We start from the raw sequence: 24,240 nt of genomic DNA, 5'->3' as shown, positions 1-24,240 counted from the left end.
GAAGGTAGTTGCAGATATCCAAATGATATTGACATCTAGGAGAAGCAATATTAGTTATTGTCCACCTAGTAAATTGATTGCTGCACAGAATCAGAGTGACTTTTCCAGAACAGAACAACAAAAAGTCACAGGGTAGAATGAGAATTTGCGGGTACTCCTCATTGTTAAGTTAGTTACTGGGCTGCTCATGGGGTCAGTTAGAGGAGAGGCAGGCAGACAGGGGTAGTAAAGCCTAGTGAAAATTTTCTGGTTATGGAGATATGCATAGCCTTTTGGCTCTTAAATTCTTTATCAGGCTCTATTGCAATATTTTCAGTGAGAAACTCCAAGGGTCTTACAGTAACCTGAAAAAATTAAAGTGCAATCAAGTAATGGGCTACCTCCTCAAAACCTATTTTTAGAACCAGTATTGCCAGATCAAAATACAGAAAATACAGAAGATGATTTGAATATTTTTTAATACCCTTCTGGGTTTGGGATCTTCTAGGAACATTTGGATCACATTTTCAAATTTTCCTTCATAGGTATAAAATCCTTAGTTTGACTTTTTGTTAAACGCAATCCGGGACTGTCCCAGGAACAGCTCTTTCTAGAAACTCGGTACCAAACATTGTAGGATTTGTGATGAAATACTGAGACCCAGCATAAAAATACTCTGGGGAAAAAGCCTATTTCCTAATGGCCATGTAGAGCGAACAGTTTGTACCCTGATACGGTAGTTTACAGAGAACCATGGCTACACCAGTTTCTGTGAAGGAACAGCCTAACTCACTGCAATAGTTAATTTTTATGTTCATCTGAATTATTTTTTGAAATAGTATTAGTGGTCAGCTCTATAGTCAACAGGTTGTTTCCTTAAAAATGACTGTGTAGCCGAACGCACTGAGCGATAAGGACAGGGCTCCCTGACAAGGTTGGGTCCTCTGAGGGGACGGGGCGCACGGGGGTGCCCGGGCCTGGCGCTGCCTCTCTGAACGTTTTTCATGACGAGAAGGGACAGGCTCCCGGCGCCGGGAAGTTCTGGCACCGAGCACGGAAAGTCTCTCCGCGCAACAACCGCGGTCCGGCGGGCCAGCTGCGGCCCCGGGCGGGGCGGCAGACACAGCCCGAGGACTGAGGGGCCCCCGGAGCGGGCCTGCCCCCACCGCCCCCGGCGGCCTCGGACGCTCTTCCCGGGCAGGACCGTGAGCCGCGCTCCTCCGAGGCGACCTCTCTCCCTCACGCACGCACAAACGCTCCCGAAGCGGTGCGTTGAGGGCGGGAGAGGCGGGAATCCCCCGCCTCGCCGCGCGGCGGGTCCCGGGCGCGGGGTGGTGAGGAACCCGCTGCCGCGCCCCGCTTCCCGCCCCAGGCGGGGCAGGCCGGCGGCGCCTCGCGAGTCTGCTCGGCCCGGGCAGCTGATGGCAGAAACTTCAGCGGCGCCGACGGCGCATGCCCGCGCGGCTGGCGCATGCTCTGTAGCGGCGAGGGACGAGGAGCGGAATCCGGCACTCGGCAACGTTCGGCGGTTTTCGTGCAGGCCGGGCAGCCATTTTCTCACAGCCTCCTTGTACGCGTCGCCTGCGCGGCTGTCTGTCCCGCTTGTCCGCGCTTTGTCCTGCTCGGCGATGGACGGGTGAGTAGTGAGCGGGGCGGTGTGGGCGAAGGCACTGCCGCGGTTGTGCCGCCGGTCGGCGGTGGGACCTGTCCCAGCGCCGGGGGCTCGCTCCCCGCCGCGGCTGGCGGTTGGCGGGCGGGCGTCTCCGCGGGTGTGGGGAGCGGCCGCTGCCCCGGCGGCGGTGGGGACGGGCCGGTTTCCCGCCGCCGCGCAGTTGAGGCCCAGTACGGGGGGGGGGGGGGGGGAGTGGTTCAGCCTCTCCGTAGCGTGGGCCCTTCGGTAGGGTCTTCCGTTTAAATTGCTGGGGGCTTTGGGCCGCCCCCTACTTAGTATAGTACCCGAGACGCTGGATCTGGCTGTAAAGAGGGAGCGCTGTCTACCCCCCTCCGTCCCCTCCAGAACCTCTTGTTCTTTCCTTCTCCTCCGCCTTTGCCTTCTCCCCCCCCGCGCCTCGACCGTGGGGTGAGGAGGAGCGCTCTGTAGGGTTCGGGTTTGTTTTGGAGCTGGCTGGAGGGGAGGAGCAAATACCAGCTGGAGCCAGATGTCGAGCTCTTTTGTTTTCAGGAGCTGCCTAATAAGCTCTCTGCCTTCCCCCCCGGCCAGGTAGAAAGATGCCTTTGTGCGTGCTGGAGACTGGCTGTAGAAGCCAAAGAAGGGAAGGTTTTGAAGGAGTCGGCCATATGGGACAGCGAGGGCCCTCGGTCCTGGCCGGGAGCTGGGGTGGACAGTCAGTATACACAAGGCCTTCTTTCTGTTGGATCTGGAGAGTGAGGCTGGTGGCTGTAGCCTTTGTCAGTGTAAATACAACATCTTCCAGTTTCCAAATTTCCTATTAAGTTGTTTACTCTGCTTCAAACAGAGAAGCAATCTCTTTGGTATGCTTTAAGTATATAACCTTTCAACTGTGAGAGTTTTAAAGGCTTTTTATGGTTAGTTGTGATTATAATGTTGGGAGTTACAAATCCTGTCTGAGAAGTCATTAATGAGTATTACATTGTGGAATGCTTTCACGTATTCATGTTTTGCTTTCATATTTTTTTTGGTGGGGACTTAGATTTCTTTTGGGATTGTGTTACATGCTGTGAGTTGTGATGTCACAAACTCTCAGAAAAAGATTTACCTTGACATACCTGTTGCAGAGTTTTGTATAGGTGTACCTGATTAAATTTTATACAGGTGTACCTGCCAATGCATTCTTTTTTTTCAAGCTAATTTCAAAAAATGTGTTCGTTGCTTTCTGTTGTAAGAAGATCTATAGGGTGGGCTATGTTGCTGAACTAGCTGTCTAGTTAATAGGGGTGTGTGAGAACAGTTATGTACTTACTTTTAAATTCTTTTATTTTCACCCTATGATCTCATGTAGTCCAGAAACCTGAGTTTCCTAAATAAATTTCCTGACAGTGCTGCTTTAAAGTAATGTTTACTTGAAACTTTGGGCTCTTTTGGAGAAGCCTATAAGCTGGGGAAGTCAGTGGCTTTCCTAAGTTTCTTTTGTACTTACTCCAACTCCTGCTGTGTTCTTTGAATATACTTTCTTGATTGCGGAAGTTTTTGGCTGTTTTGATTCCTCATTATCTTGGCATTGCAATACATTGAACAGTTGGTTTTATGAGGATAAATTGGTTGACTTGTGTTCTTGTTTTTTTCTTTTTTTACAGCATTGTCACTGATGTTGCAGTTGGTGTGAAGGTAGGATGTATACTCAGCAAATAAGGGGGCAAACTGTTGATACAAAATGAACTACTTTGAGCATCAGTAATTGCAAGTTGTAAGATTTTAACTAGTCATTGTCAGCTGGTATTTAGTCAGCTGTATATGCTTTATTAACCAAAAATCCCTAGAGGTAAATTGGAGGCTCTACACAAAAGACTTTTCTAAGCACTGAACTGCAGACAGTGGTTCTAGATTAATGTAGTGGTGTCAGCTTCTTATTTTAAAGCTTAATTTTGCAGATTTTTTTCAAAACAACACTTTCTCATTGTTGCATGGTGAATGTAAAAGACATGTTTTCTTCTTCCCCTTCCCCCGACCTTTTTTTTTTTTTTTTAAACAGTTACCACTGAAGTTAAAAAAGAAGTGACTGTCTGTAATAGGACACAAAAATATGGGAGGTAGAATTTGTTATGTAGACAGAGAAGTGGGCGTTTACTTTGCTTTACTTTTTATTTTTCAAGTTCAGTTATGAATTTATCATATTTGTTATAACAAGGAAAGAGCTTCCAAATGGTTGTTAATTTACTGTTTGTTTCACTTTTGTATTCAAATCTGTTGCAGGAATTAGATCGGTACTTCATAGAAGCAGACTGAGAAATAATGAGAATGCAAAGATATATGGGACAAGGGAACTTTAGGTTATGTTAATGGATGCATGCAAGCAGTTCTTTTTCAGTGGTAGAAATGTAGACTCCACATTTGTCCAGGGACTTTGTAGCTATACTGTGTAGCTGCCTTTTCACCTGAAGCTGATCTATGTTAACTGCTTGGTAAGCCAGGTTTTGTCTAGTAAAACTCTTTGGCTCAGATTTGGTATTGGTCCTGGATTTGGACTAGTTCTTGTACAATACAGCTAGCCTGTAGATACAGCAGCTATTTTGTCAGATGTACCTCTATTATGTTTCTAAGCAAACTTGCTTCTAGGAGGAGCTGTAAGAAGTGAGTTACATAGATTCTAGACCCATCTGGCTTCACATGTTCACGCAGTATTGGAGCTAGCTTAAAATCACTCTCTGAGTCAAGAGGAAAGTGTAATCATTAAAGTACTTCTGTCAGAGCTAATCCCAATCAGAAATATGAACTTTAGGAATGTATTTAATAGTTTGGAGAAATACCCAAGGAAGTTCAAGTCTTTCAGAAGTAAACTGCCTCACGTGAACAGCTTTGGGGCAAAACAATTTCTAAATTGCCCTCAATCCTGTCTAATGAAGAAGCAATTTCAGGTAGACTGTGTATTGCCTGAACCTTAAATTCTGACATTCTCACTTCGGGAGAAGTAAATGGATTCAGTATCCCTTTCATTCTTAACTATGAGTGACTTAGAATCTTAGGGGAATTTGAACGTTCATGAAATACGTTGTAAGCGTGTAGTGTGATTTTGGAACCATATTTTCAGGTAGCAGCCAGACAATGAAGTAAAGACACTTCACATGACATAACTGCTTCTTTCTGTTGATTGTAGAAGTTATATTATGAATATAATAAAGAAGGTAAGACAGGTATGTCAGAGGTAGTGAGTAAAATCAATACAAGGAGAGGCACAGAAGTGTCAAAAAGGTGTGGTCTTTGCCTTGTAAGAATGGCCTTATTCTCTGGATTTTAAAAGGAAACAATCAATTTGTGCATGGAAGTAGTGGGAATACATAAAAAGGATGATGGTTTTCTGAAGAAAGGTGTTAGATATGGGAGCGGGAAACTGGAGTGTATTCTGGAGCTTTTGTATCTCAAGATACTAATAAGAATGGAAAATGGAATTTCTCGCTAATTGATACATGCAATTTGGGTAGCAGTCTAATGCTAGCTTCAGTCATGTTTTGTGGTAGGCCGTGTGAAACGTTTGTCCTTTATGTTCTCTGGTGACTGTTTGTTGCTCTTGATGAACTGATGTTTTAAAGTTGAGGAATGCTTTACCTATAAGTGGTATATAAACAACTGGGAACATTCGTCAGGCCTTTCCTTGGCCATTTTCTTTTCTTTGGGGTGCTTTGGGAATGGGAGGAGCAAGTTTTGAGTCCAAGGAGTTGCATCAGCAGTTTTAATGCTCTTTTGACACTGCTTTCATTGTGACTGGATAGCTGGTGGAAGTGAGCAGGGATTTACCTGTGTGAAATCGACTTATCCGGAATATTTGTTTGACCTGATGCTTTCTTGAGATTTTGTGCCTACTGTACGTATATATGCTGATCAGTTATACAGTATGTTTGTGATGTACTCAATTATACTTGGAGAATGGGATTGTGACATATGACCCTTCTGTTTGGAAAATTTGCTTTGCTTTATCATCATCAGTCATGTTGATACAAATTTGAGAATTACACTAACTATTGTCTGGCTGGTTTCTCTCTTAAACAGAAAAGTGAATGTTAGTTATATTTTTAAACCCATTTGTAAAAGAGTAATAGCAGAAGTTAACTACTGTAGTCTGGGAATTGTCTTTGAATTAAAAAAGGGCTTTTGAGCTTTAGGGACTGCATGTGGGCAAGGCAAGTATAAAGTAAAATGAATACTTGCTTATAATGTTTTATGAACAGTTTTATAGTCTCAGTGTTACCTGCTAATAAGGCTGCTAAATTTGAAGCTATTATTTTTGTGCTGTATGCTTTGATTTAAAACATTTTTGTTCATCAAATTGTTGAATGTTCAATCTTGATTTTATTTACGTGTTGAGCCACCAGAAATTAACACCAAAAGCTGAGGAAAAAAATAAAATGGAGGTGGAAAAAATTACATATACTATTTGAAAACTTGGTTTACATAGAGTAAATGTGGGGATTTGCACAACTCAAAATAAGCAGTGGGAGCACACTTCCCAGTTAAATCTGTTGTGAGTACATATGAAATAATTCATATTTGATTTGGTCTGTAATGTGTTGGTTTGCTTACCTGGAATTCATGGAGGCAAGGAAATGTCACTCTGCACACAGTTCACCCCTTATGTTACAGTTTACAAAATAATACAAGAAGAATGAGCTTTAGCCCTGTGTCTGATGTTAGTTTGTGAACTCCTGTTGTATATAAGCAGTTTGTGTAGAGTATTTGCGAATAGAACAGAGCTAAGGATTCCAGTAATGATAATATATTACATAGTTCGTAGATTTTTTTTAATTTTCAGTTTCTTGAAGAAATGCTATACATTTTAAATTTATAGATTTCTTCATGCATAGTTTTAAAAACTGCCATATTATATAAAATGTTTGCTTTTATGTTTTAAAAAGGTGCATCTTTGTTGCTCTGTTTTTATTACGTGAGGTCCTTAGTCACTAAATATGAAATAGCCTGCTAGTTAGCTTCTAGTCTCAAACTTCTCATTGCTCATTGGCTATGTAAGTTTGAGTATCAGAATCTAATAACTGTAGTTTGAATTGCTGTCTTGTGTTCTCTTTACAGTTATGATGCTTTAATCTGGATAAGTAAACTGATTTGGCACTTGGAGTGATAAAGCCTTTTTCAATTGTTGAAGTGAATGTATGAAGTATATAATGTATCTTTTCTCTGGAGTAGTTAAAAGAATCCTTAGAGTGGTATAAAATGTGATGTAAAGAATATACACTACACAGGTGCATGGAATAACTTAGGTGAACTTTTGGTGCGTATTGAAGATTATAGTTCTCTTACTGTATTTCAGGGTGTGCCACTTCAGTCTAATGTATCATCTTTCTCCTGGATGGCACATGTAGCTGTGCAGTAAATGGGGCCTGAACAATTGACTGACACATTTTGTATACATGCATTGCACATCTTGGAATGGCTGAGGTGTACTTCTACCTGACGGGAGAAAAGCAGCAGTCATTCCTTCATGGGTGCATTATTTGGTGCATAGCATTTGGGAATTTGTGACGTTGTTGACAGTGCTTTGGGCTACACTGGCCAAAAACTGAGCTTCAGCTGCCAAGTGTGGACAGCCCCAGTTATACCTAGGAGGGAAAACTCATGTATTCCTGTAAACATAGTTTTGTAATGTTTAAAGATGTGGGAGTGGCCTTTTTCCCCAAAAGTCAGGGCATCAGCCTTTGCAATATGCTTAAGAAAAGAGGGAATTCTTAGTGTGTATTTAGTTGGTTATGTTAGGATTGGGTAGAAGATGCTAAGAAGCACTGTCCTAGTACTTTCTAATAGTTTTCCAAACAGTAATGTGTCACAAAGTCCCCCTTTTTCCTAGTTGCTGAAATTTAACACGGGGGAATATAGTAGTATGGGGGAAGGGCAGTAGCTAAAAGCAAAAGAGATACGAGCTGATGGAGAAAAGGAAGAGAGCACAAAGTAGCAGTGTCTGGAGAAAAGGAAGAGAGCACAAAATAGCAGTGTCTGTAAGTACTCTTGAAGCGTTGTCCACTTTTTTTTTTTTGCCTCAAGTTCTGAGGGTTAATCTCTTCTCTTACAAAATTACAGAACACTGACCCTTTTTTGCTACTAATAACTGAGAGTTTCCTTGTGGTGGAAATGCATATTGTGGATATATTGTGACTTTTTATTTGAGCTGTACACTGTATAATGAAAATATGTGTGGAAAAAAGTCAGAAATCCTAGCAAGTTGTCAGAAGATAAGTTTACACTAAACTTAAGAAATAAGCAAATGTATTTAAATAGCTTTTTCTTTTCAGTTTTTTTTTTCTTTTTCTGAAATCTCTTTTGCCTTCACTGTCATTCTAGATACTTAAATAAAAGGAAGGGAGTGATAGGATAAAAAAACGTTTGAATCATTCATACAGACAAATGGTATGTGATGGTCTGTTTTATTGTATTTAAAATATTAGAATGATAGTTTTGAGCTATCTTTGCATGCCTAATATAATTACTAGTAGATTGCTCGTAGATTAGACAAAGACTGCTAAGGGCAGCAATATGAGAAAAATGACTTGATTGTGAATTAGAAGAACTATTTTAATTTTATGTTAGCTAGGAGAATGTTTTATATCAACTTTTGTGTTCAATAATACTTAGTTGTGGCAACAGTAGACAGCAAAAAATGCGTGGAACATTCTAACAGTGAAGTAAGAATGAAGTGTGACTATCTTCAGAAGTTTAGAACCAGCATCTGGATTTCTCTCTCCAGCGGTGGTATGTCGTGGTTTAACCCCAGCCAGCAACTAAGCACCACGCAGCCGCTCACTCCCCTCACCCAGTGGGATGGGAGCGAGAATCAGAAGGAAAAAGGTAAAACTTGTGGGTTGAGATAAGAACAGTTTAATAGAACAGAAAGGAAGAAACTAATAATGATAATAATAAAATGACAATAATAATTAAAGGATTGGAATATACAAAACAAGTGATGCACAATGCAATTGCTTACTACTCACCGACTGATGTCCAGTAGTTCCCGAGTGGCAATCCCCCCCAGGCCAACTGCCCCCAATTTATATACTAGGCATGACGTCGCATGGTATGGAATACTCCTTTGGCCAGTTTGGGTCAGTTGTCCTGGCTGTGTCCCTGCCCAGCTTCTTGTGCCCCTCCAGCCTTCTTGCTGGCTGGGCATGAGAAGCTGAAAAATCCTTGACTTAGTATAAAGACTACTTAGCAACAACTGAAAACATCAGTGTGTTATCAACATTCTTTTCATACTGAATCCAGGACATAACACTATACCAGCTACTAGAAAGAAAATTAACTCTGTGCCAGCTGAAACCAGGACTTGCTATGGGGAACATGTCCTTGGTGACAAAAAATAACTTCTTACAATGAGAGACATCTGCTCTCTTTTTAACAGTAACTTCGGTAAATTGACCCTGTTTGAAATGACACTCATATTTATTCCCAGAACAGCCTACTTCAATTCTTTTTCCTTTGTAACTTTGGGGTTTTTTTTCCTTAATGCTCATTCTTCCACTGTAATATATGTGGAAAAACAAGGAGAGCTGAAAATGGAGAGAAAGGAAAAATGTTGAAAATTAGTTTGTACTCTGTAGCAAGTATGCATCAATGTAAAGAAGGCTTAGTATTCCTATTTGATATGTTTTGATGTCTGTCACTAATTGGAAATTGCGTATTTTTCATTTGTAACAGAACACCTATATTTGCATCTTAATTGAGGGGGTTGTAGGAAGAGCAATGAGATCACTTGCACCATCTGAAAAATATGAGCTGATACCAGCATGAAAATACCTTTCCTGTTTCTTAAAGCTTTGGGCCATGTTTTCACAAGCAGATCAAGCTGCATTCCAGTTTTCTCTGTCACTGTAATACTTGTGCAACAAATGTTTGGGTAGCCACTTCACAAACCTCTCTTGGGAACTTAACCGGCTTAAAGCTAAGTTGACACAACATGCATTACATCTTTTTAGTCAGATTTGTACCAAAGCATGTGGTTACATAAATGCTTGTAGCAATATAGACTTGGGGAGGACAGAATAGGAACAAGTTGTTAGGGCCAGGGAGATGGCAGGACTGTTGCTTCTGGTGGTAGTTGGTTCAAATGAGGTGGTTGTTTCACAAGCTGTTAATGGGACTGTGATGTTTGATTTAGGGGGTTGGGTGGGCTTTTTTTTATAGCTGCAAGTACATACAGCCATTTTTAGCTTTTCATAAAAATCAGTTTTTCTATGAATGTGTAACATGAGTATTGAGTTATAGACATAGTAGCACTAGCGTTTTTAATTTATTATTGCAAAATAGCAGAGAATCAAGCAGAAAATACCTTCCTTATGGATCTTATTTTGAGATGTAGAAATTGCTGCTGAAGGACCAAATATGTACATCTAGGTGCCATGATTCTCTAACCAGAAAGCTAAGAACACATCCAGGTGGTACCTCTAGCAAGTTGTTCTCACCTATTCTAACTTACTACCAGTTATGTACAGCTGCTTCAGAGTAACACTTACTTTCCTGGTAAAAGTGGAATAGAAAGTCTGAAATGCTGGAATAAATTGTTTGTGTACTTCCTCCTGGATGTTTGAAGCATCAACTGGTATTGGACTAGAATCTTGCCTTCAGTCTTTCATTACAATTGGAAGTTTGAAGGTTTCCAAATGAGGCTGGGTGGCATGGTTTAAGTGAAGATTTGATTCTTTACTCTTCAGCTTCCTGGTTTAATAGTAGTCCATCTTGATCTTGAGATGCTTTGAGAAACTTGGCTCTTTTCCACATTGTATTTTGAGAACCTGGAGGCTTTTAAGAGGAATTGAGACTTGTCTCCTTTCAGTCTTAAAGACTTTTCAGATTCTGTTGATTGCTTGCTCTCAATTTCTACAAACCTTGTGTGTTTTTCATGAATTGGGTACATGGCATATAGTTGCAAGAAAAAAGAATAAAAGCTTAATTTTCTCCTACATCCTTCCTTACTGAAAAAAATATGAGTGTAAAAATGAAGTTAGTTGTTAGGATATATAAACAGTACATGGTTGGCTGAGGACAGCATGAAAAAGAATTGAAGTGGGGGGGGAAAGAGAATGCAGAGAATAAATATGGAAAGGTGGTCATATTGTACCAGTTAACTTCATACTGAATTAAAAGCAAGTGATGTTATAAGTGAGTTACTAAGCACCCACGGAGTTCATGGCCTTATCTGATAAGATTTCATGCTAATATAGTTAAATAGTATAGTCTTAAAAAATAAAAATCAAGTAGACATACTCCTTTTATGTAAGGTTCTGGTGAAGTGATAACAAGGTTATAGTTTAAATTGTATGCTTTGTAAAATACCTATGAACCTGCATGGAATTTCTTCCGGATTGTATGTTTGGACCTGGCTTGTCCTGTTCTGAATGAGTCTTCTGTGATCCAGTATGTATGAGAGGTGTAACAGTCTATTAATTAGGTAATTTAGATTATGTGTTTTGACAGTAGTGCGTATAGTCAGAGCATAAGGCAGATAAAGTATTTCTTCTTCACTAGAGTATGTGAAAGTGTATTTATGCAGTGTTTCATTAAAAATGTATCCTGTTAAAAATGAAGCATTCATTAAATTCTGATCCATTGCATGTAAATTGAACAAAGTTTATAAATGCTGTGGTTGGGGGTTTAAAGTGTGTTGTCCTGTTGTTTCCAACATCCACTCCCCAAAGCTAATTCACACACTGAATATTGAAGCAGTGTGTTTACAAGTGTGTATCTGTTAGAGGGGAATGTTTAATGTCTGGGTTGGAATTCTCATATGCCTTTATTCCTCTCCGTTAGGTTTCTGGCTTTTTCTTTTAAATTGTTCCCAGATGTTGTTAGAAATGAAGTGTTTTACAGTGCTGTTAGATTTCTTTAAATCACGAGATTCGTCTTCTGGCTTGTCATACCCCTTGGGAAATTCATGCCTGTAGGCTGAGAATGACTGTGGTAAATGCACAGTGCAGCTGAAGTTCTCCTTTTTTCTTTCATCTGGGGGAGGAAGCAGGGAGAGAGGGAAGTGGTGGGGGGCAAAAGCATCCTGTTCTTGAAAGAGGCTTGTAATATCAGCAAATTTGAATACCACAAATGAGAGTATTTATCAGAAAATGTATTTTTCAATATCTTTGAGTGTATTCTTTATCTTTTCTAGTGGGAGTTTAAGAATTTATTTTAGATGATGCTGTTGACTTTTTAACAAAGTGCAGTTTTGTCATTTGTTTACTGTTTCTCGTAGTATTGGTTTAGTGTTCTTGTAGTATAGTAGTAGTGCATCTACACATGCTTCTAATAAGCCTTCTGTGATACACTCAATTTGTTATGTTAGGTTCAGCCATAACTTCTGATCAGAGCCTTCATAGCCCTGAATTATTGGGAATAGAGCTGATAATGTTTCTCTTTCATTGGTAACTCTCAAGCCAAAGTTGTTACTGTTTGTGGTTTTTTTACTTTGGATGTAATAAAATCTGGGGAATGTTTGAAATTTTTAAAGCCCTATCTGGAATGTGAGGAAAATAGTTGGCAAAGACTTCTAAATAGTATATTTTTGATAAGCCTGGAAGGATAGTATGACTGTAATGACTTCCTGAAATTACATAGCTACTTAATATAACCTGTGATAGCATGAAGCTTTATAGTAGTCTGTTATGGGGGGAAAAAATCTGAAATCCTCCTACGTAAATCCAGCTTGTGTAGTGAGGGATTCTGAGTTAGCTAAGACTGTTAAAGCAAGGAGCTGGGAGATTAAATTGATGAGCTAGGGGCTTTTTCTTTTTCTTTGTATAACTGATTTTGTAAATTGTAGAAGAGACAGTATATACAATAACTGTGTTCACTTACAGAAATTAACTGAAATATCGAAGTGATATCTTCAATTTACAGTATATAAAATAATTCTTGTATGTATAATTTTTAAGTTTCTCTGAAATACATATTAAAAGTCTCAGTTGGTATATTTTTCATCTTTTTCTGAAAGTGATCCCACATGCCAGTTTTATGTAGTTCCATTGGTTGAAGCCATAAATTAACATGCTGTTTTCACACTGCAGATGGAAATGCTCTCGTGGGGGCAAGGGTGATAACATGGGCTTCATTGAAAGGACAGTATTGACTCTGCAACAAATTTAAGGTTCGCTCAGTGCAAGAAGTTAGTTTGGCGATTCCCTTGTTTTGTGTAATAGCATTTTGGCAGATGCTGGTTTTGTGAAGAAATGTTTCGGATATCTCTGATCAGAATAGTTACTGGTTTAGCATTTATGGCAGATTAATGTAGATTAATGTTCTTGACATTGGTAGGAATAGAAATATGGCATTGAAAACTTGTGCTGTTGAGGACTAGCTGTCGGAAGATGACCTATTAATAGTATAATAGTAGTTTGTACTTTTTATTTTGTCCTTTATAATCTCCTTCCCTCATGGTAAAATGGATATTCAATTAGTCTCTTACCATGTTGCTATTATAGGAGCTTTCCTTTGCAGTCTATGGTGAAATAAAATCATTGTGGTGGTTTTTGTTCATTTGTTATTTTAACTTATATTTGGACATTCCTGTCACCTATGTGCTTGTGATCTTCAGTCTTGTTATACAATCTCAAACTTGCTTTGATTCTTTAGAACACAGCAATTTGCATGGATGGGGAAAAGAGTTAAGTGAACATTGCTCTTGGATCTTCCATTCTTCATTGAATCTGATTCACTGTGTTCTTCAGAGATCTGAGTTTAGTTTCCTTATCTCTGAAACGCTCAATAGAATTTACCTAAATTAGTTTAAAGGTTTCTTTGCGTTGCATAATTTGACTAGCAGAACTGGCATGCTTGAGAATAAGACAAGCGAATGTTCAAGATGCTTGGGAAATGGGTTATAATTCTGAAATTTGTGTGTGAGAGAGTGGAGTGATGAAGAGCTTTGCCCTTGGAGCAAGATGCCAGGCCTTTTTGTCTTAGCACCCTCTAAGAGAAGATGCACATAAAACCAGAGCCAAGCATCCCAAAACACAAATTGAATAAAGTCTTATCTCTGCTGAATAAATGTAAGTAAGTATGTCTGTGCTGTAATTCAGGAGGTGCTTCTGTCACATAGTAGTGCCAGTCTAAGAGTATGCATTGGCTTACTTGAAATGCTTATATTGAATTGCTTTACTAGACAACTGTTGTCCTAAGATAACCCTTTTGAAGTAAATGACAATTACCAGGCAGTTACTGCTTTTGATTTTTTTAATTTAACCGCTCTGTATCCAAGTGTCTTTTGCAGCATAGCTGGTTTTAAAGTTACATACTGAATGAAGTGCAGAGGTGTCTAGGCTGCTTAAGAACCGATAAGGAAAAATAGCCATGTATATCTAATAAGGTCATTGGTCGCACAGTACAAGATACCTTTGTCTTTTTAGTAAAAGCTTGGCAAGTATATATGGGAGTGAGTTAGCAGAGGTTTGCTATACGTTTGTGATTTCATGGTGAGCATTCCACATACAAACCTGTACATCTGTGACTCAGACTTGTGAACACTGATTTATGAAGACAAAACAAATGTAGAATTTATGATACATGCCAATATAAGGAATTCACGTTTACTTGTTCTTCTGAAGCAAAACTGTTAAAACTCTTTCAAGTGGAATGACAAAATCTGGTGATCGACTCTGAATGTATTCATGAAATGCAAAATGGTATGTTTAAAAATGAAGAGAAAACTCTTTTAACTGTTCACAAAACACAAATACAGTAACTGAATATCCACTCTATTGAGTAATTTGTGCTCCTTTTGGATTTTTCTGCTGTGGATTAAGAAATTAACAGCTTTTCAAAAGCCTGATTTATTAGGAACCAGAAGTTTATGTAATCACTCTTGTGTTCTGCTAGTCAGCAGTTGCTGATGGAAGTAACTTTTTGAAGCTGAAGACAGCTCAAATTTGAGATATTTCAGAATTGTAAAGTTCCTGCAGGTTTTGGGAAGACCATTCATTTGGTACTGGGGATGCTTCGGGTGTTTACATAGTAAATGCTGTACTGTTCCAAATTAATGCCTGGCGTATAAAGGAAAAAAAATGCTGCTGAATTATCTTAATATGCCTGACTATGAACTGATTCAGAGTCTACTGCTGCTTCTGCATATTCAGTTGAGCTGTCCAGTCTACAGACCAGGGCTTCCAAGCAAGGCTAGGTGGATAGCTGCAAGCAGAAGTAACTGCAGTTATCAACTGAGTGAGCTAATACTGCTAGTAATCTTGAACTTTGCAATATTCTACCCATGTAAATATTATGTTAGAAAAATAGAACATTGAAGAGAAAGAAGGAATGTTTTATGTTTCAACTTATACTGAGTGCCTGGGTTAGTGTATTGTATTTACAGTACAAAGCAATGTAGTTTGAATAATGGAAGAGTTTCCATAACTTCTCTAACTTGTTTCTCAGTTTTGTCCAGCTAAGTTTTTCCTTAGTTATATCTGATTAGAGATCTGTCATTACATTGAGAAGGACAAGACATGGTCCTTCTCATGGTCCTACCTAATCTTGGTATTGGGCGTTACTCAATTTTAAAGGAAATCTGTTGTTGATTTGGTAGGCACAGCTTTGTTGATTGCTGTGTAGCCTTAAGAGCTCAGAGTATTCAATAAAGTGTATCAAGATTCTTCAGAGCTAATGTTGAAAACTAAGTAAACTTGAATAGCTCTATGTGTACATACACAGTATATACTATTTTTAAGAGCTTGTGGATTTCAGGTGTGGATTAAACAAACTTTAAGATACTGTTCTGATTATGAGCACACATACAGTACACTATGGTAAAATGGTAAAGGTTTGATTTTATGCATCTTGCAACTGTGCTGCCTAGAAAGGTGATATCCTCAGGTTAATTTAGTATGCAGTATTGAGGTGCCCTGTAAAACATATTCACTAACTATTCTTGAGATTCTATTGTAGTGTCCACAACAGAATGAAAAACATTTATTTTTGTAAAGATGGGTAGTAACTGTTTTCTTTCCTCATTTCCGTTTTAGCAGTGACCTGAATTAGTGTTAAGGGTGCTGGGGAAATACTTTTGAAGGAAATAATTCTGAAGTGGGGAAAGAACCAATAAGAAATTAAAGATAATCTGCAAAAGATGTCAGGTTTATTCCCCTTTAAAAATTTTTTTAATGAAGGATCACCTAAATATTTTGGGGGCTTTTTGAGAGAGGAAGTCTTGAGGAATTGAGAAGGGGTGGGGGGTAAAAGAAAAAAGGGAAAAACAAAAAAGGCAGGAAAAGAAGCAAAAGCCTCTTCAGCTATGTCAAATGCCCATCTCACAAGTAATTTGATAGGAAAATATTATCTTGTACATTTTCAATATAAACCCTCCTCTGATTTTTGCAGCCGATTTTCGAGTCATTTTTGAAAAGACTGTTTAATTGATATTTACCATGTTTTAAGAATTATGATGAAGATGCAGTTCCCTGCCGTAAATTGTGTTTTGCAGGACAAATGAATGCCCCCCAAATGAAAATTGACCATTTCCTATGAAGGAAGATGAGTCTTTTTTTTAATGTTTGTTTTTTTTCTTTTTTTTAATAGGGGCGTTAGAATTGAGCTAAACTCCATATTTCTATTTGTATAGATTTCCCTTATCGTTTCAGCTAGTTATAGTAATTTAATATATGTATATTAAAATATTAAAACAATAAGTTAATTTAGATGTTATTGAAATAGACTATATTATAATATTTTAATTTGAAATGCTGGACAAAATTACTGTTCAGCAGTTCTCATTGTGTCTGGAGGTGGCTTTGTTTCAGTGGTGGGTGAAACAACTGTGCTTAAGCTGCTCTCATTTCAAAGATTGCCATGTAAATATACTGCTTTACTTAGATTTCAAGTTATTGCACTTATCTGAAAAGAGGAAGTCTGCCAAATCTGAATAGGTTTGGTTATGCTTGCTTACGTTCTTCTAAAGGTTTTCCCTGTCAAACTGACATTTTTAATATCATCTTTAAAAATCACAAAATAGAGGAAAAAAACTCTCTTACTGTCTCTTTCTTTTTAGAGAGGATCTGACGAACTTCTTTCAGGCAGTGTACTCAATAGCCCGAACTCTAACATGAGCAGCATGGTAGTTACTGGTAAGTGATGCCCTTTCAAAGGAGAAATCTATCATTTATACTTGGACTAATTTCCTGTTTACAAGGGGAGAACACTGAAACAAGAATCCGTTGTGCTATAGAGAGATGAACTGTTGGCATGCATTAGACTGTAGTGACCTTGTATATACTCACAAACCTTGGGTATCTGAGAAGAATAATCCCATAAAACATGAGGCAACTTTCAGATGTCTGTACACTAAATTGTTGGTGGGTGATGGGATGAAAAATTACACTTGCCTTGTACAGCTGCCTTCAAAGTAAGGAATCACAACTACCAAGCAAAGGTAAACAGCTTAACAACTCCTGTATGACATCAGCTTTTTCACACATAGACATCTGTGAGTCTGGGCATTACAGGGAAGAACCCTGTGGGAGTGTCATAATATAATATGGATTCAGGAAAACAGAGTTTTGCTCTGTTCTAGTTTAGACTGCTAAAGCAGGAAACTTCACTTTGCTGCTTCAGTCTGAGATTGCAGTGGTAGAATCTCAGAATGTCAGTGCAAAGTGAGTGTGTTGTTCTTGAGTCAAATTTTGGGTGGTGCTAGATGGAAAGGCTTTTTGTGAATTGGCACATACTGAAATGCCTTCTATTGCAGTTAATGCTTCTGTATGTTGAACGTGCATTGAGTTCCCTTGGAGAGCTCACTTCAGAGGTCTTGCTTTTTTCTCTTCCCTGCCCCCCCGCCATGCTCTTCCCCCCCCCCCCCTCCTTCCCTCAGAGATGTGAAGGAATTGGTTCATGGCAGCAGAGTGTTGCTGAGCTTGCCAAATAGTTGCCTGGTTCACTGCTTTAATGTGCTTCATCAATTTTACCGTATTTCTCTGCTGAGCATTATAGTTGCTGATACTAGTAGCAGACTCTTTCCTTTTAATCTAGTAAAGATTGGGATTCAGGGTGCAATTTCATGTTATGTTTGGGGTGCTGTGGTGGCAGCTGTTGCCAGAATGGGTAGTTCTGTGCTTTCTCATCCTGCCTCCTTAGCACAGGCAGAACCCCCCCACCCAACGCTACATGTTTCTGCTCCACTCACTGTGTTGGAGTGCTTATAGACTTGCAGAATGAGCTAATCCAGCATTAAACTGTACTGCCAAAAAGTGTAGTTTTTCCTTGGAGCAACTGAACTGATAAGTCATGTGGCTGCACAGTTGCTAGATTCAGTGCATTGTGGGGTGGAGGAGCATGACAGCAGAAGAGAGGAGAACCACTTCCATTGGCAGTTCTGTAACCAAAGGTGAAGAGATGATACTTCTTTGGAATAGATCAAAAATGCGGTGCAGTGCATTCATAGCCAGTTTAGAACTCCAGAACATCTGTTTATCTCCCCTGCTTTTCTTTCTTCCTTCTGGTTCTGAAAGAGGTCCCTGTTCTTATTTTCTTGATGTCCTCTGCAGTGCTGGATATTAGTGCTTCAGCAATTTGCTTTACTTAAATGAGAAACTAGAGTGAAAAGGAGCTTGGGTTGTGTGTGTGAGGGTTTGGATTTGGGCAGTGGGAGAGGGAGGGAGAGCACTGTTACCAGGACAAAGTCCTGAATGTTACCAAATTTTCTATGTATTTTGAGAGAAACTTTTAGTTCAGGAAAACTAAGTGTAAGTTAATTTATCAAAGGAAAAAAAAAAAGCTAAAGGGAAAACAAAAATTGATATATGAATTATTAAAATTTTGAGTTTTCAGCAGAAAAAATACAGAAGCTTGTCTAAGAAGCCTCAAACTTTAAATAGAAATTCTTTTCTCCTCAAAAAATTCTTAAAATGGAAAAGAGTGCTTTGATTCCATTATGTGGACTTGGGAGTTTGATGTATTTTAACAAATGCAGGTTCTCCTCCCCACCTTGTTTTTGTTTCCCCCCTTTTTAAGCTGATTTAGGGTTTGGGTTTTGTGTTGATTTGTGGGGTTTTTTTCTTGTTACCAAAGAAAAAGCATTTGTAAGAGAGTTTTCAGATGCATTTATTCTTTACATTTTGTACAAGTAAGACCTCTTGATATGTCTCTAGGCATACAGAACCATAAATGACTTCTCAGAAATTATCTCATTAACAAGCAACAGTGCTCTGAGTAGTGGCCTGGTTTCTGTAGTATCAGTTGCCTGTTATAAAAGTTTTCATATAAGTTGTGCAATATATAAAGGAGGTTGGTGGAAAAATAGTCCCAAACAAACAAAAAACCCCAATCTGAATGCAGTATTATAATTCAAGTCATTCTCTATAGAGGTCAGTGGAAAGGGGGACATTTTGGTTTGGGGTTTTTTGTTTGTTTTTAAGCAGTTTCTTGGGATTGCCTTCAAATTTCTCTTCTGCCTGCCTGCCTTTGTAAAATAGCATTTAAAAAAACCCTGTAGAGTAGGATAAATCCGCAGTTCAGTGTTATTTCTGAATATATCCTCCCATATCTCTCTTTTTTTATTGTGTGTCTGGAAGTACTTTTTCCAGACTTGTACAGTTTACAAGTTCAGATTGTAGACTCAGAAGTAATTAGATCTGAAATGGAAACGCATGTGTTAATTTTTCTGTACCCATCTCCTGAAGCCAAAGGAGTTCAAGTATTCTTTATGTCCAAATTAATGTCCTCCTTTTGCTTCAGTTCTGTTGTTACTTTTTTCTTTAGAAGAATTTAAAACTTTTGTGAACAGAGTTTTTTTGATGTAGCCAAGGCATGGTAGTGATGAATCTTCTTCGGATTTTGTAGGGCTTAAGAGAATCTGTAATCATTGATTAAGTTCTTCATAAAGGAGACATGTTGTAGAAATCTGCCTAAATTGTAATTCTTAAAACTAATGCTTGTTCTTGCCTTTTCATTCTTAGAGTTTGGAAGTGTCATGATTTTATGAGACCTGGTCATTGTTTTCTGGAGTATGTAGAAACCTGTTCTGGTTTTTACCTTGATATTTTCAACATCTGATCACATATTTTTCCAAACAGATACCTAGATGAACAGAAGAAAGACACAGTTTGTTTTGTAATCCTCTGAGCCTTATTGGTAAAAGCATACACAATCAAAAAAACAGTTGTCACTAGCAGTGCCCTAGCAGGCCTAAACTTAGAGCAAAAACTTGTGAATCACAGCCTCATTTCTTTCTGAATCTCTGCTATAGAAATATTAACCTAAACCAAATTGCTTAAGTTGTCAAAAAAATGGCCTTATCACGGAAGTGGGTGGTTTTGGTAGAACTGGGGGCTGTGTCTTTAGGGGTGAAACTGGAGATGAGGTTTTTAAAAATGATCATCCTACCCTTTTATCATGGTAACAGTTCCATTAGGTTTTTTTGGTATTCAGCTGCTGTTCAGTTAGAATACTGTAGTACTTTAATGCTTTTATGAATACTCTTGCTCTAATTCTTTTTCTTAGTCTGAGAAAGGCATGAAAGATGCATGCTTTCTCTGCCCTATGGGGAGTCTTACATATGAATCCCTCCCTGTTTTTTTGTGAAAGAAAATTTTTTGCAAAATTGTTGGACAAACATTTGGTTTGCTTTCTTATTGATTGTTTGAACCACTGGTAATTTGATAAACAATATGGAATTAAGGAAAATGCTAGCATGTTGGACTGTTGTCCAGAGGACATTGCTCAAAATACAAGGGCTGGTCCTTGAGCATTTTCTAAACAGCTTTGTCATCAGTATCCATCTTCAAGGGTGTACAGATGAAAGGAAATTGACAGTATGTTATATTAATATTCACTACAAGTCAAGTTACTGTCTTAAGTACTTTGTGTGTCTTTTGTAAAAGAACAGCCTTAAAAGAAATTTAGACTTGGATAATTGAGGATGACTTCTTTGTGAGTTCTTTTACCACTTAATTCTGAACCCTTATATCTCCTCTTTTGGACATAATTTGATTACTGTCCTTATTGTTGTGGAATATCATTTCAGTTAAGCATTTATATTTAAATATACAAATTTTTTTTTCCTGAATTAGTTTATAAGCCATATGGCAGAAAATCATTCTGTAAACATTGAGGGAAGAATCCCATCTACTAGATCAGAATTTGTTGCAAGGGAGGACAGCTTGTAAGGTTCCAGGTCAGCAAATATCTAAACTTTTCTAACAAGTTCTCTTTTTTATGTTAAATGTTTAATTTTCTGAGCTTTTTAGCACCAGCTGACATTGATATGTTGAAGTTGTATTGTCAGAACCACAGGCCTTCTACTACTGCTTGAACCACTACCAGTGTTTTCCTTCAGCTTTTCTGAAAATATTGTCTGTTCTTATTTTCTATTATAATCTTGCTTGGTTCCGATCTCTTTGGAGAGCATAACCTTGTCATAAACATCTGTGAATTCATTTTTTTGTCTTGGTGCACAGCAGACTGACTAGAAAGGCAGTTTAGGTAAACTATGGTTTGGTAACAGGATTCTGAGAAACCAGAGCTGAAGCCAGGATATTTAAAAAATATTTTTGACTCTGGGTGTTTTTCAAGACATTAGTTATGCACATTGTAAATGATTGTACATAAACAACTGTTTTCACCTTTCAGTGCTGTGTGTTCAGTAAATACATAACTGCAGTTGCTTATTCTGCAGCTTTTAAGTCTAAGAAAGAAAGTCCCTTCTCTTCAAGAACTAGAAAAGGCATTTCCTCTGTGATGGGTTACTTCTATGCTGAACTTCTTGTGAGGCTTTTTTCTTTTCAGGTGGAGGACTGCTTAATGGAAGTTTTAGGAACAGTTATATATATATGAAGATGCTCATGCCATGAGCTGTATTGCTGAAATCCACACCAAAAAAATTAAAATTTTAAAGGGATGTAGACAAAAAGTGAAAGATGTTGGTGAAAGTTTTATGAAACTTGGCTTGTCAAAGACAAGGGATGAAGCAGAAAGATTGGCAGGTTTTTTAACTATGGCTGCCACCAATTTCATTGTTCACATTTGTGTGTTGAAGTTGAATCAGTGAAAACATCTCAAAAATCGTTTTGTAGCTGAGCTCACCAAACTCCTGGAGCTTTAAACGATACTATTAATCTTGATCTTATTTTTACTATATTAACAGGGAATGTTACCAGTGACTTTGGTAGGTAATTCATTGTATTAACGGAATATTTAGCACTGAGGCATACAAGCTAATAATATTTCAAGTGCTGTATTTAACTTGGGGAATAAACATAGATGTGCTGGTTTTGATGGCACATTAAGTAAAATTGGTTATTAGTTAACATTAATGATGTCTAAACATAGGTAATCTACTTCTGAAGTTTGCAAATTGATTACAATTAATAGTAATTGGAAAGATCTGAAGAAGTACAGTACATGCGATTGGAAAGTATAATACTTTAATAATAGACTATAATTTACATTTTTCTGCAGATATACTTGGGCATGTGCGTGTGGATGAACTGAATTTTAATACTGTGAATGCCTGAACAATATATCTTTTTGCAAATTAAGAAACTTTAAAAAAAAAAACCCAAACAAACACACAAAAAAACCAAACCCCTCAACCTCAGGATGGGAGAAATAAAATGTGGCTATTATTATTAATTTAGTTAATTTCTGTCTGCATCGCTATGCCATGGTAATTCATTTTTGTTCCACTTCAGTTGCATTTCACTCTAGCTGTAGTATTTTTACATATTTTAAGGGCCAAAGGGAAGTGTGTTAGTTTTAGACTGTGCAACATTGAAAAGCCACTGTACCATATTGTAAGTGTGCTATGGTAGTTGCTTAGAAAACTTACTCAGTGCTGCTCAGTGCATTTTGAAACAGAGGGGCAGCCTTTGTGCAGGTTTGCCAGTTAGAAGCTGTGTAGTTAAGTTTTTAATTGCTTGACCATGTTTACTTATTTAAGTTCAAATTCCTGAGAGGTGGTATTCTTTGTATGATAAGATAGTTTTATTATTGATTGGTCAAGATTTTCCTTTGCAGCATGTGGCCCATGTCTATGGTAAAAATCCACCTATTACTACTGGTTAATGCTTTAGTTCAAGTGGTAAAACTTCCACATGTAGTAGTGGCCTAGCAAGGCAAGCATAATGGGGTATATAAAGTATGTTGAAGTACAAAGTCTTGCAGAACACCCCCCCCCCCCCCCCAAAACAACAGCAAAACCCTTTAATTTTAAGGTTAACAAATGCAGACTTGAGAGTACTTCACATTCTTCATGTTTTCATCTTATTTTTGAATGTAGTATCTCCTTTTTTGCTCTTTCAAACATTTTAAATTCCAGATTTTATCTTTAGCTTGAACTTTTGATGTCTGTACTAAAGCAAAGGTCCTGTCTGTCTTGTTTTGGGAACCTATTGACACTTGTGGAGAAGTTTGTCACTGGATCAGACCAAAAGTCTCCTCTTCCTACGTTTTACCTGTGACATCAGGCTGGTTATATATATTTAAGGAAAGAACCTCAGAAACAAAACCACAATGTTCTCTGTTATACTCTCCCAATTGTGGTTGTCTGCGGTTTCCTTAGCTGGTTGTTTTATGCAAATGATTGTGTTTAGTAGCCACTGCAATATTTAATCTTTCTCTCTGGTCATAATCAACAACTGTAAACTAGATAGCTTCATAATTCCATTACCTTTCTCTTGGTCAGATATTTCCTGTGTGGATATGTGTCCTATGTTCTACTTGTTGATAACGTTAAATTTCATATATTTAGCTAATGTGACACAAGAAGTACTTTCTACATTAGCAACAACAATGAATAATACTGTTAGTAAGCTTCTTGTCTTTAATGTATAAACTGATTGTATTGGAGGATGAAATAAGTGTTTCAGGAAAGCCTAAGTATTTACTTTTTTTTTGTAGTTGGTTGGTGGTGTGTACTGACAGTTGTGAAACAGATATTGACTCCTGCAGAAAGGATATTTATTTATCAATTATTTCGCTATGCTGATATGCAGGGATTTATCATCAGCATCTTGTGATGAATTTTTAAAATTTTTTTTCCCCTTCTTTCCAGGAAATAATAGGTGAAAGCAACTTTTTATTGTATGCAAAATCTTTGCCCATAGCCACATAGTTACATTTCTATATTAGGAGATTGTGTGAATATGAAAGAAGGTTATTGTAAAGGAAGATTACACATCTAATTTAAAGGCTTCATATATTTTCAAGGTCAATTACATTTTTTTGGCCTCAGAACACTTTAGGTCATATTTATGTATTTCTCGAAAAATTAAAAAAAAAAAATGTGCAGAGAAAAACTCCTCTAGGATGAAATCTCATTAAGATATGTTTTTAAAAATAGTTATCAGCAGGAAGTTAGTTATTCACTGTTTGTTAGGAGTTATGCTGAACTTTAAGATCAGTTTTTCTGCAAAAACTACTTGGGGGCATTGAATCTTCATAGCTTTAACAATTGAATGCCATGGACTTAACAGTATTCCTTGTGTACATTGCACTTCATTCTGTTGCTTAGATATGTGTATAGGTTTCTATTTCTGTGTTTAATAAAATAGAAGTTTCTAACTAAAAATGCCAGGGACCCAAGTTGTTTAGATAATGGCCATTTATAGGCTTTGTCAACTGTTAAGCATTCAATTTCAACAACTTCATTTATGCTAAAT

The 24,240-nt window shown here is 38.0% G+C and overlaps 1 protein-coding gene across 6 annotated transcripts in view; it reads left to right on the top strand.

Moving 5' to 3' along the window:
* The first annotated feature begins 908 nt into the window (after positions 1 to 908).
* Positions 909 to 24,240, top strand: part of PTBP2 (polypyrimidine tract binding protein 2) — a 55,820-nt gene continuing 32,488 nt past the window's right edge. For 2 of the 6 annotated variants that reach the window (XM_052800542.1, XM_052800541.1), the window contains exons 1-3: positions 1,364 to 1,615; positions 3,256 to 3,286; positions 16,638 to 16,713. In XM_052800542.1, coding sequence (XP_052656502.1) covers positions 1,401 to 1,615; positions 3,256 to 3,286; positions 16,638 to 16,713 — 322 coding nt within the window. In that variant the 5' untranslated portion in view covers positions 1,364 to 1,400. Of the gene's footprint in view, positions 1,616 to 3,255; positions 3,287 to 16,637; positions 16,714 to 24,240 lie in introns of all 6 variants that reach the window. The other 4 variants (XM_052800539.1, XM_052800540.1, XM_052800543.1 and 1 more) reach the window with 4 other exon arrangements.

Source organism: Harpia harpyja, chromosome 11, assembly GCF_026419915.1.
Source record: "Harpia harpyja isolate bHarHar1 chromosome 11, bHarHar1 primary haplotype, whole genome shotgun sequence".
NCBI lineage: Eukaryota > Metazoa > Chordata > Aves > Accipitriformes > Accipitridae > Harpia > Harpia harpyja.
Note: the sequence above shows the minus strand (reverse complement) of the source record. Positions and strands in the feature narration are given on the sequence as shown.